Consider the following 13,282-nt stretch of genomic DNA (forward strand, 5'->3'; position numbering starts at 1 on the left):
GGCAGCCGGGCATGGGGGCTCGTCCTGGTGGGGACATGAGCTGCAGGATGTGGGGCAAGGCCCTGGTGTGCTGTTGTTTGTGGTGGTTCTTCATCCCAACTGGGAGGAAGGGGAGGACGGTTCCTTGTGCTGGAGGCTCCTGTGTTGGATTTGCTGTGTGGGCAGCTAAGGGTGGGACAAGGGTCCCCATCAGGCTAGGATGGCTGGCTCTGAGGGCACCATGTCTCGCTTTCCTCAATTGGTGTCCTGACGTCTGTGACTCATCTGGGCACAGGGTGAGGTGAAGATGAGGAGAATGGCCTGATAAGCAACTGGATGTGTTCTGGGAGAGGTTTTGTTCAGACACTGTGTGGGGAGGAGGAAAATCTCTTGTCCTTTTTCCTTTTGAAGCACTTTCTAGTGTTGGCCTGGTGCTGGGGGCTTGGGAATGAGGTCTGGGTGGGGTCACGTTCCCAGGTGATGCCTGCTCAGCATGCCAGCATGCAGCAGTGATGCTGGGGGTGGCAGCACACAGAGCTTCACGGGTGCTGCTCGTGTGTCACTGATGGTGTCACCTGCCAGGGACATGGCCCAGATTTGAGTCCTGCTTGCAGCATGATGGGCTGTGTTGGTGACAGGAATGAGCAGGGGCATTTGGGCTTGTGTTAGCTGACAGTGGCAATGGCTCGAGCAGAAGCCTCCCGAGGTGACTCCCCTCGCTGTGTGCAGGGCAGGTGGGTGCCTGCAGCTACCAAGGGGCTCCAGGGAAGCAGTGCTGGGGTTGTGCCTATTTCTTTTTGCGTGCTGATGGAAACGTCACGTTCAGAGGAGCTGGTTTGATGTGTACAAACAGATGGTTTGTGTGGGTCTCTGAGCACTTCGCGGGCTTTGTTGGGTGCAGAGCCAGTGGCAGGGTTGTGGGGGAAACTGAGGCACGGGAGCCAGGTGAGATGCCTGGAATCTCTACAGAGCTGTTTGCTGCACAGTCCTGTCTCTTGGCTTGCAAGGTGGTGGCACCACATGGGATGTGACTCCCCTTTGGGTGTTCAGAGGAGGAAATTTGGACGCTGAGCCTGGTGCTGCCAGGGGTGTGGTGATGGGTGCTGCTTGTCCATGGTGGAGAGGTGCAGGTTGAGACTGTGCTTGAGAGGAGTCTTGAGGAGAACGTGGTCTGGGACATTTTGACTCCCTTTGTCCAGTCGGGACCTGGATGGCCTCGCTGGGGTGTGGGACCATGTCTGCCTGAGAAGGCAGGGTGTGCTGGTGGTGGGGTGATGCCTCTGGTGGGGGCAGCAAACCGGCTACTTGCGGGCGGTGCAGTCGCACAGGAAGCTGCTGCTCTCCTGCCCCTGCCGAGTGACTCCTGGGAAGGACTCTGTGGCTCCTGGGCTGGGAAAAGTTGCTCAAATCGCTGGTCACGCCTCTGGGGACAGCACGGGACACGTGTCGCCCCTGGTAGCAACAAGAGGGGCTCTCACCACGCAGCTGAGGTGCAGGGCTGAGCGCGCAGGAGGCGGGCGGGTGGATGGGAAATGCCCTTTGGCCATCTCCCGGCCCGGGCATCCTTTGGGGCGTGGGCCAAGGGGAAGCACTGGGCTGGGAGGGGGGAGTTTGCTGTGGACCCGTCCCCGCCCTCCCCGCGGCTCGGGGTGAGCTGACTGTAACCGAGCCGGTGCTGAGTCAGCGCTCGGCAATTACTCGCAAAAGCCTCGCCAGCTCCTTTCAGTGCCGCGCCGGGCCGGGCCCCGTGCCAGGGAATCAATTGTCCATGAAGGGCTGTGAGCTCCGTGTCAGCCGCCCTGACAGGAGGTACCTGGGTCCTCCTGGCACTGCTGGTTTTGGGGTAGAGCCCTCCATCCAGCATCTGCTTCACCACCATCACCTGCCTTGCCGTCCTGATGTTTCCTCCAGCGGAGTGGAAACCCTTCCCAAGAAACCCCTGGTTATCTGCTGGCTTCATTCCATCAGTGCTGGTGCCTGCTGGCGTGGCCTCACTGACCTTTCAGGGCAAAATCTGTGCTGTGATGGGTGGAGGAGGCAACACACAGATTTTCATCCTGGACTGGTTTAGGGGAGGATGGGGTCACTGGGATCAGCTGGACCAGGTCACTGGGCTCCTCTGTGCTGTTCAGCTCTTGCTTTTGCTGCGTGGTGCCGACAGAGCTGCTGTTCCTTGGTGCCATGGTTGCGCCTCCCTTGCAAGGAACTCTTGCCTGTTTGATCTGCTGAATTATTGGCAAATTTCTGCAGCAAATAATCCTTGGCTGGCAAATGACTTGCAAACAGCTTGTGGGAGAAGATTTGCACTTGGCGGTTCGTTCTGTGTCGGTTGCGTAAGGCGGGTGGTGAAGCCTGCACGGGGGACGTGTGCGGGCGACCGGCGGGTTCGGGATCGTCTCTGCGGACTAAAACTTTCCGCTTGATGAATATGCGAGTGCCTGGACAGAGATTTGTGGGAAGTACTTCTTGGGGATGCTCTTGTCGCTTACCAAGAGGCAGTGGTGTGGTGGAGGGGATGTTGTGAGCATCAGAGGTGTAGGGTTGCCCGCTTGCCTCGGGATGTGCTGACCCATTCGGGAGGCTGATGGACCAGAGAGGATATCTGTGTGAGCAGAAACCACCCCAGGATCCATACCAGAGGGACCCAGCATCATACTCTCTGGCCCTTGTCCCTCCAAGTGTGATGCAGGATAATACTCTTCCTTTTTGGACTTATTTTTTGCCATATATCTAATGGGAGAGGTCCTTAGTGTAGGTGGCATCATGGTCCCAGACAGCACATTAGGATTTCCATGAGAAGTGGGATTTTCTGCATGCTCTCCCTGGTGTAAATTAGCCTAATGAGGGGCTTCTCCTGCGAGCAGCCTCCTGGGATCCTCTGCAGGAATGGATGGCACTGACTAGGGTTCAACCTGTGTTTGCTTCTTGTGTCAATAAATCCAGTTTTTTTCATCTCAGTGGAAATCAACGCCCACCTAAAGCTCCCTGATGCTAAAGCTTCCACCGGGGAACTAATAGTCACATTTGTAAACCTGCTCTGTTTATAACCTGTGGTTTCCAAATCTTCATTGCTGCCTGAAAAAACAGCCTGTTCTCCCCCAGCTAAAAATAATTTTATCTGAAAGCGTGCATAAAATACCTTTACTCGTTCTGAGGCAGAGCCAGGGTGGGGAACATCTGCGTTTCCCCTGGGGACTGGGGATGCTCACCTTTGTGCATGGACCAGAGCTGGCCAGCTGCTGAAGCTGGACTTGTGACCTGCTTAACACAGTGTGACCAGGACCAAAAAAGGAGAAAATGGGTCGGAAAGGGCAGTGGGAGGTTGGTGACCTCTTAATTGGTGGTCCTGAGAGGGTGAGGTTGAAGGAGCTTCAGCCATCAGGAACTGGAGCATTAGCTCCCTGCTCCCTGGGTGCCATTAGGAAGAGAGAACAAGGACCCTGCAGTTGCCTGCTTTGTGCTACACTGTATTTGAAGGTGCTCGTGGAATAAGAAGGGTTAAACTCCCTCTGCAAATATCCAGGTGGGTGTGTGCTTCACACACTCCAGTGCCTGAGCATCATCACACCATTGGCTTTTTTTATAGCAGTAATACAATAACATGTGAGTGGTGAAGGAGTGGGGGAACACTGCTAACAATGGGGAAAAAAAGCAAAATGGGAATCAAAGGGCCCTTGTGAAGTTGTGCTGCTCGGGAGCCGGGGAAGCAGCTGCTGTAAAACCAGAATAAATACACTGGGGTCACTAAAAGGAAGAGCTGGTGTCAGGGTTTTTCAGAGGGTTTAATAACAGCTGCTGCACCTGGGTGCCTTTTGTGAAGCCCTTGGGCACGGTGGTTTCCATTAAAGGATTTTGTGGGGTGGAGCGTGGCCAAGGAAAGGCAGGACTGAAAGATTACTGGCGGTGCTTGCCATGCCCTTAGCAAGCCCAGAGCCAACCGGATGGGCACCAGCCTGTGCTGGAGGAGGAAAGCTTGGCTCTTCCAAGTCCTGTCCCGAAGACCAATGTCCTCTCCCTGCAAAGCCAAGTGGCAGCCGTGAGCCAGGCCCCTCCCTCTGACCTCCCAGGGAAATCCTGCACATACCTGTGCCCTGATTTCCTGATGTGGCTGGTGTGAAGCAGGGCAGAGCGTTTCTTTCCGAGGAGGTTGCTTCCTGCCACGCTGCAGGGCTGCAATGTGAGCCCAGGGATGAGGAGGGCATTTTTGCTCCTTGTGGTGCTGACTGGATTTTGGGATGACTGTCCTGGAAAGTTCCTTTTCACACTTCCTCCTGATCCTCCTCCATGGCAGAAGCAGGGATGCTTTGCCTCCTAGTATTTTGTGCAAATTCTGTGTGTTCAGGTGGTCTTCTTGATCTTGGAGTTCCAGAATTGGAGGGGGAACAGGGGCTGGCAGCAGATCTGTCTGGGAATATTCATATGCTGCATCCCCTCATGGTTTGGGGTGCTGGCCCCCAGCAGTATGCCTTGCATATCAAGCATGTGTGAGAGCACAAACTTGCCACACCTGGGCTAGGAACAGGCTCTTCCCCCAGCACCCACACCTGTGTTTTCCTAACCAAGGGAATATAGTGCAATTCTAGGCAAGGAAGCTTGGGGGAGTGGATATGAGGCTTGGAGAAGAAGCACTAAATCAGAGTACAAGGGCAGCATCCCGATGTGGTTATCCCACTGGAACCTCAACCATTGCAAGGAGTGTTGTCCTGTAGTAAAGAGACAACCCCGGGGTCCAAAAGCTGAGCAATGCTTTGATCCCACCAGACAGGACTTCTTTTCTTCTCTTCACTTTGTTTCCTGTCATGAATGATGCCTGCCCCATCTCCCACCCCTTCCCCAGCTCTTTCCTTCCAGGACAATTAGTAAGGTGTTTTGTCTTTCATTGGGATGAATAATTGATTTCCCAGCTTTGTGAATGTTTCATGTGCCATATGCCACGGCGGTGGGACGTGCCCGACACCGGCACCTCTACAAGGGGCTGCAACGTTTCCCCAGCTCGCTGAGGGGGGAGAGGGTGGGTGATGAGGGAAAAGCCTTCATACTGCTGGAGATGGTTAGTGGGGGGACCCCTGGGCAGTCATAACTATGTCTCTGGCTTTGGGGGAGACAGGCATCCTGCCTTCCCCCAGTGCAGGATCCGTCCCGCGTGCCGCTCACGTGCTTTGCTCCATCCTTCCCGGCTCCTCTTCCCCGGCGGTTGGTTTCCTGCAGCCGCAGAGTGAGTCAGTCCCTCCCACGTGGCTGCTCGTCCCCGGGGGCATTGCCTCCCCTCAGAGGCACCCCTCCACCCCGTGTGATCCCCTTCTGCACCCGGACATCCTGGTCTGAGGTGAAGCTCCTGTTCTTCCTGTGGGGATAAAGCCTTGGGCAAAGTCCCTGTTTCTTTGTGCTGCCATGGACCTCGCTCTGGGAGTCGAGTTGGAGGGTAGAAACCTGCTTGAGGGAAAGGGCAGTGGGTTATTTCCCCCACATCCTCATGTGGAGAGGTGAGATCACCCAGGTGCATGTCCCTGCACCCCTGCGTGTCCCTGGGATCTTGGGCCTCTCCCTTGGCATGAGTTCAGACAGGTCCTGCTGTGGTACAAGCTTGTCTGTACTATATTTCTCTTGCAGGACGGGCTCTCCTGCCTCCTGTCAATGACTTTAAGTTTCCACCAGGTCCTGTGTGTGCAAATGCAGTTTTACCAGCATCATCTCTCCCTGCCAAATCCTATATCCGCCAAGAAGCAATGCAGGGACCAGAGGCAGGAGGGAGGCAGCTCTCAGGGTCCAGAGCAGGATACTCCCTCATGCACCGAATCCTGAGGGCTGTTCCAGGGAGAGGTGGCCTTGAGGAATTATTTCATCCCCCACATCAAAGGCTGGTGAAGGCAGATTTTGTCATTCAGCCTCGTCACACCTTGCAGGGAGTTGCTGGTGTCCAGTTCAGGGCCCTCAAAGCTGCTGGGAAGGGTGGGAGCAGCAGCTTTGCACCAGGGCAATCCACTTGTGTCATGGCCCTGAAACCCAGAAAGAGCAGGCTGAGGTGATGGAGGCTTTGACGTTGCTCTGAACTGTGCTGAGGGCAGGACTTGGACTTGGTGTCCCTGTCCCTTGGTATCCCCATCCCTTGGTATCCCCAAAGCAGAGTCACTGCACTCTGCTGGAGCATCCTCAGGGTGGGTGACCTGATCCCACTGGCCCTGCCTTGAGCCAGGTTTGGACCCAAGAGTGTTGAGAACATCCTGCTATGTATGGTGCTGTCTGCAGAGAGGGGAGGGATTGATTCACCCTCAGAACAGGGCAAGAATGGGGTAAATTCATCAGGTAACTTACTTTCTGTGAGCTGTTTGACCAGTGTATTAATTATGAAGTAGTCTCCCCTGTAGAGTCAGGTGGCAGTGCAAGCCTTCAGGGGCCTTTCCACTTAATTATAAATATTAATTTGCACGTCAGCCAGCCAGCTAGCACCCTCCCTGCCCCAGATTTTGGGCTGAGATTAGTCTGCCTCAACCAATCTCCCTCTCTACCCCGCACACCCTTTGCTGGGTCAGCTTGTCTGTGTGTGCCTCAGCAGTGGTCCCTGAGGGAGATAGTTGAGGGATACTCAGTTTGGGGTGGGGGGATGAATTGAGGGCAAATATGATCATTTGGGTGTTCAGCCTTTGCTTGGGGTCCCTGGTGTGAAGCCCTTTTCAGCATGCCCTGAGCTGTGTGTGCTATACCTGAGGGCTGCTGGTGGGCTGGGCTGGGCTGGTGGGGATGGGAGCCCAGCAGTGAACATCCCCTGGCACAGGCAGAGGAGGCACAATGGGTGCTGTACTGTGGGACAGTGCCTGAGTTCAGTGATGACTTTGTGTAGGCAGGGTCGTCGAGCTTCATTCGTAGTTTATTCTGCGCGGTCCTGAAGGCCAGGGAGTCGTTTAAAACACGAGTATTCTTTCTTTTTACCTTTTCTTGCACCCCTGGGTGAAGAAATCCATAGGTGCAGGTCTTCTGCTGGAGGCGAGGGGGTGTGTTCTGCTCAGCTGCTGGGAGCTGGAGCGGCGCCGAGGGCTGAGCGTGGCTGTGCCGGCAGCCGGACCCAAAGCCTGCAGGTGTGTCAGCCCCAGCGGGAGCCTCGAAAATAAATAAAATAAAATAATCATCCTGCTTGCAAACACAGAGCATCGGATTATTATTTTTTTTTTCCCTCCCCTGAAAGCGTGTTTTTGTCTGCCGATGATTGCTCGCTATTCAATTATACTTTGGGGGGATTAGCATATATTTCCCATCCTGCCTCTTCTCTCATTTGCATCCTTCCAAAAGCTCATCTCTGCTCTTTTCTCCACCTGAAGTCTCTCTTCCCCCTTTTCTCCGAAGAAGTAAAACTAACCCCTTTGCCTGGGTGACCTATAAAAACGCCTTCACTTTTTTTTTTCTCCCCTTCTTTTTTTCCTCCGGTACATATGATGAAAAGTATGAGATCATTGGGATTTTTTTAGCCTAAATCTGGCAGCTTTTTTCAAATAACTTGGATGGTGAGATGTAATTTTAGTTTGGGTCCTTGCCTAAAAATAAAGAATAATTATTAGCACATCAGACGTGGATATTGTAAGTGATCGAAAAGGGTTTAAATTGTTCTACAGATACCGGAGCTGCCACCCTGTATCAGCATAAAGGTCTGTCACAGCCCCATCCCATCTCTGGGCTGTGCATCCTTGGGAGCTATAACAAACCTTAATTGGGTGATATAGTTTAAAAAAAAAAATTAACAGTAGGTGTTATTAGAGGGTTAATAATAAGGGTTAATAATAATTGACAGGTGGTGCAATGCTGAAGTCCGAAGCAGCAAGGTGTGTTCTGAATGTTGTATTTATTATTAGCAGTAATGTGATGGTGGTGTCTGTGTGTACCAGCAAAGCCTGGTTATTGGGGAGAGGTTCTGTCTGTTATTTAGAGCCGTGGAAGGGCTTGGGAAAAGCAGTCAGCAGCCAGGCTTGTGTGCCTGGAGGCTTGATTAGCTTTTTCCAGCTTCTTTAATAGGTCAAAAGGTGGTGCCAGGGCTGCTCAGACCCTGCTGGGAGGCTCTGGGATGGCGGGGTTTGCTGGGAGTAGGTCCAGCAGTGTGTGCTCCCAGTGCCATCCGCTGTCATTCTGCGCCGTGGCTGTGCCTGCAGAAGGATGTGCAGGCACCTATTTCGTTGTGCTGGGTCCTGCTTTTGTCATCAGTCAGGAGAGAGGTCTGAGTGCAACCGCCTTGCTCTGGTGATCTGTCCAAGCCTCCTTCCGAAACAGCTCGTGATGTCCCTTGTCCCCCAGCGAGGACAAGGAGCATGTCACCTTGCCACAGAGGAGTCCCATTCTTAGCAGCTAATTTAGAGCGCTGGGAAGTAGTGCCCTGGAATCGCCTGAACTTTGCCTGGAGCGCGACGGGCTCCGGAGCCCTTCAAACAAATCTGGGTTAGCGGAGGACTTTGCAGCCGGGGGCGCTCCCAGGTGCTGCTCTGGCCCTGGGGAGGGGGAGTGTGCTGGTGGGGCTGGGAGAGGTGATGGCTCCACCTCCATGGCTCCATCCAGCCGGGCAGGACCACGGCTCGTGCTGATCTGTGGTGAGAGGAGAGAGCTGTCGATCCCCACCCTGCTCTGCTGCCAGGAGCCTTCCAGCTGGGCTTGCATTGGCAAGCCCTCAGGAGAAAGGCTGGAGCCTGTGTCCAGCCCAGGGGCATCCCTGGCCTCCTGGAGATGCTCAGTGCTGGCTGGAGTCAGAGCAGGGGCTGCACATGCCCCTTTGGGAGGTTTGGTGGCACACCAGGTGTTGGGACGTGGGGAGCAAAAGCTGAAGAAGGGTCTCGGGGTCTCCAGCATGACGTTGGCACGGCGTGTCCTCTACGCTGGCATTTTGAGGAGTGCTGAGTTACCCTGCTCTCACTGGCAGGTTGTGTGAAAGGGATAAAAGTACCAGTGCTCTTCTCTTTCCCTCATGCTGCTGAGTGGCCATGCTTTATCATACTTATTGATTTTGATCTTACAACCAATTTAACAGCGCAGCTCTCCCCAGCCCCCTGGGTGCTTCTGACTTAATTAAGTCCCTTTTCTGCTCTCCCGTGAGCCCTGTGGGTAGGAGGGGGCTGGTCATGGGCTGGGGCAGGGAGATTGTGTTGAAAGGGCTCGGGGGGAAAGAGAAAGTGCCATGAAGGGTAAAAGATCCCTCTATATGTATGGGATAAGCAGTGTGATACACAGGGAGTTGTGGGTGATGCATCCCAGCTGCTGCTGAGACCAGGCTTTGCAGCTGACCCCTTGTGCTGGGGCAGGGAGGAAGATGAGACTGGGAAAAGGAGCTGAAACAACCTGGTTTGCAGATGTGAGAGCGTTTCTGCTGCCAGGGTATCCTAGGAAACCCAGCCGCCTTTCTGGAGGGACAGGTTGGTACCTGCCGTACCTCGGGGAGAGGGGGAGAGAAAGAGTGCTAATTGCTCAGCACGCCAGAGAGCTGCTCTGGCCTGTAATTAGATGAATTAGTGGAACAATGACCCAATTTCCCTGGGTTTTTGGATTGCTGCAAACAACCCTGAGGTTGCTGCCTCCCTCTGTCCCGTTCTCCTCCCCATCCCCTCCTCTCCCATCTCCTGCTGCTCTACTGCATCTTCCCTCCTCCTCCTCCTCACCCAGCACCTGGAGACCAAGCCTGGATGGGAGAGGGTTCTGCTAGTACCCGTAAGGCACAGCCTTCTGGTTCCAAGAGCAGGTACAGGAACCCTGAGTGTTTCCACTGCCAGACTCAGTATGTACCACCCCCCTCCTGCCCCAATTTGTTTTCTGGAGACGGGCTTGAAAAAAAATCTTTGTTTTAAAAGAAAATCTCTGGAGTTCTTCCTGTGCTTGCCAGTTGCCTTCCAAGGTCATCAAACTTTCATTACTATAGATTTTTGAATGTATGTGAGGTTCTCGGCTCCTTCTCGGCAATCCCAGAGGTGGGACTCTAAGGAAGCTCCATGTGTGGAAAAAGCCAGAGCAGCTAACGGCTGGAGGGGCTGCCAGGGGAACATGGGTGACCATCAGGGGAGTGACCCACATTTCTAGGGCCCCATCTCTGCTCCACGTGCCACCTGCCTGGAAGGGAGGTTAACCCCTCGCAGCCAGGACGAGCACGATGTCGGCGGTGTTGAGATCCCTGAGTGCAGTTGTACAGCACGGGTGATGTGGGGCTGTCCCCAGCCATCCTGGCATGTGGGGGGCATCAGTGGGGGACTGCTGGGGCTGAGGGGGCCCCTGGGTCACTTTGGGTGATCACAGTGGCCCATGAGCTTTGGCGCCAGCATCAAATGGGGCTGACTGACGTATGGGCCTTTGGGGGGGTTGTTGAATCTCTGTACCTGCCCAGGGGCACGGTCTTCCCTGTGTCTTCACCCAGCCTGGCACGAGAACGTGGCTTTTGGCACTGAGGTGGCCGAGGGGCGTTGCCTGGGATAACTCTGCTCTCTCCCTGTCTGCCCACAGCATCCTCGCCACTGCTGGGACACACTTCAACACCCACGTGGACCTGCGGACGCTGCGGGCCGTGCGCGTGCTCAGGCCTCTGAAGCTCGTCTCGGGCATTCCCAGTAAGTTGGATGCTCCTGGTCCTCCTCTCAGGGTGTCTGCATCTGTCCCTGATGTCCTTCAGAAGGAGAGGGGTGAAATCAAGGAAGAGGGGACAAACCTGATGTAGTGGGAACTCTAGGGTGGCAGCATTTGGTGTCCCCAGGTAGCATTGCCCCCTGCCCAGCCCTCCCTGTACTGGCACAAGGCTGGGCTTGGTGGAGCCTGCTGGCAGCTCTGCTTCCCTGACCAGAAGGCAGTGGGTGGATCCTTTCAGGACTGGGGTTTATTCAGGGGAGATTACTTTTTTTTTTTTTTTGTTGCAAGATTTCATCTGTTGACATGGGGATAAATAAAGAAACAAGGCTACTGTTCGCTCCAGTCTTCCCATCCCTCCTGCCCTGGGCACCAGCAGGACAGTGTGCTGGATCTGTGCCTTGTGGGCAGTGAGGGGGGTGGAGCTGCACTAGTCATGCCCCACCAAGTTCAGGTGGGACAAAGACAGCTAGGACACTAGAGTGGGGACCAGCTCCAAAAACAACCCCTCCTGGAGCCTTCCTCTGTGGCCTGGCCCTCCTTCCCTTGGGATGGTGCTTTTGTCCATAGTCCTCCTGCCTAAAGGGATCCTTCAGGCTCTGCTAGCTTCTTGCATCTTTCTGAGGATGACTGTCCTTCCTCTCTGCTCACTGTCCTCCTCTTGCCAAATATGACACAGACATGCTTCAGGTAGTGGGTTTGCATCACTGTTTTGAGCTGTGCCTTTCTTTCCTCTCCCAGGCTTGCAGATTGTCTTGAAATCCATCATGAAGGCCATGGTGCCTCTTCTTCAGATTGGCTTGCTGCTCTTTTTTGCTATCCTCATGTTTGCCATCATTGGCCTGGAGTTCTACAGTGGGAAGCTGCACCGAGCCTGCTACACAAACAATTCAGGTGAGGAGAAGGGCTCTGCACCCACTTTGCATCCTTTGGGTGGTAAAAAGCTGGGAAGAGCTGTCTCCTGCCTCTCCCTTACCTCTGCCTCCTTTGCCTCCCCGCTGTGTGCTCTCAGGTGAACTAGAGGAGCTGGACCCTCCCCATCCATGTGGGGTGCAGGGTTGCCCCCCAGGCTACGAGTGCCGGGAGTGGATCGGTCCCAACGACGGGATCACGCAGTTCGACAACATCCTCTTTGCTGTGTTGACCGTCTTCCAGTGCATCACCATGGAAGGGTGGACCACAGTCCTGTACAATGTGAGTGGAGTTGCTCTGGGGTCTCTTTGGGCAGCTGGGCATGGGGGTGGGGGAGCTGGAGGCAGCACTTCTGTGTGCTGGAAACTTGTAAGATCCTGAGTTTCCTTTGTAATGGGAATGGAGTTGGTCCTTCCCATTTGGGCAGGAGATGGTGGATAGAGGCATGTGTTACATTGCTCCAGACAAAGGGAGCTCTAAGGGATTGGTCCCCAACTCTGGGTAGTGCTGCCCATTGCAGAGAGCAATGTGAGCTTGGGCTGCAACAATCCTCCTGCTTGAGGGCTGTCCCTGGGGAGGCATCCTTCCTTTCCTCTTACTCCTCCTGTGCTCCCCAGGGCCGCTCCATGAGAGGGGGCATGTTGTCTGGGCACTGCATATGTGCTCTCCCTGTACACCAGGCAGCAGATGTGCCTGCATCCCCATGGTGGCCTGGGAAAGCCCTGGAGCTAGGCTTGGACCCCCTGCCCTGGGGGGTCCAGGACATTTCAGTGTCCAACAGGGAGCTGGGATCTTTGATATTTGTGCTGATGGAGTAGGGAATGTCTGGGCTGGGTTACTGTGGTTTGCAGCTGCTTGAAGTTACTGATGGCCAAACTCTTGGGGTGCCCAGAGAGTGACTTGAGGGCAAAGCTGGAAGCAGAAAAAAAAGCTGCAGGCAATCACAAAGTGCAACATCGTTGTGGGCGACTGGCCATATAAGTATGTTTGAGTTTGTGGGCTTGAAGCAACCGTGCCTGTTCTGTTCCCAGCCTAATTTCAGCATCAATTTTGGCGTCATTGCACCGGGAATGTTTTTATACCCTGGTTCCCATAACGCCCGGAGTTTTGTAGAGTGGCATTGCTCTGCGGGAGGCAAATTGGATGGCATGTGATGGGGAAACGTGGCTCAGTGGTGCCTCTGTCATTGATGGAAAGGCTGCTTTTTAACCCCAAGGTAGGCCAAGGTACCAGGCTGCCGGTGTTGGGTCCCTTCCTCCCACTCAGTCCATCCCAGGGTACTTCTGGGGGTGCAGGATGGTGCCTGTGGACAGATGGATTGTGAAACCTAGACTGGAGTAGGAAAGAGAGAGTTCATGGAAAAGGCTTGACCTTACCATGAGGATTTGGTTTTCTTCTTCCTAAAGGAGATGGCAGTGTCAGAATCCTGCTGCTTCAGTGGGGGAATTAAGCAGGATTGAACCACCTGAGTGTTCAGACCGAAAAAAGTCGATTTCTTGTCTGCTTCTGGTGTGTCAATGGGATTAGAGACTTAACTACAGCACCTATTGCCCAGGCATAATGGAGTGGAGCAGGGAAGGTGATTTTCCAGTGCCCTGGGCAGCTGCTGCCTGCTCCCTCTGCCATACACAGCCTGTGCCTGCCTGTGGCTGGTGCCAGCAACCTTCGCTGCACCTTGTTCTTGTGTTAATGACTGTCTCTCTGCACAACTGCTCCCATCAGGGCTCCCTCCTTCTCATCCTTTGGTGCCTGCAGCAATTAGCAGCAGCGCTCCCTGTGCAAGAGCCCCAGTGGTGGTGTGTGAGGAGATGGTGAA

At 54.4% G+C, this 13,282-nt stretch overlaps 1 protein-coding gene across 1 annotated transcript in view; it reads left to right on the top strand.

The window, feature by feature from the left end:
* CACNA1E (calcium voltage-gated channel subunit alpha1 E) overlaps positions 1-13,282 on the top strand; it is a 109,762-nt gene that overhangs the window by 26,265 nt on the left and 70,215 nt on the right. Inside the window, 3 exon segments of the mRNA XM_029962219.1 lie at positions 10,438-10,541; positions 11,296-11,448; positions 11,567-11,748. Coding sequence (XP_029818079.1) covers positions 10,438-10,541; positions 11,296-11,448; positions 11,567-11,748 — 439 coding nt within the window.

The sequence above is a fragment of the Manacus vitellinus genome, unplaced genomic scaffold, assembly GCF_001715985.3.
Source record: "Manacus vitellinus isolate BGI_N305 unplaced genomic scaffold, ASM171598v3 scaffold_44_pilon, whole genome shotgun sequence".
In the NCBI taxonomy this organism is placed as follows: Eukaryota; Metazoa; Chordata; class Aves; order Passeriformes; family Pipridae; genus Manacus; species Manacus vitellinus.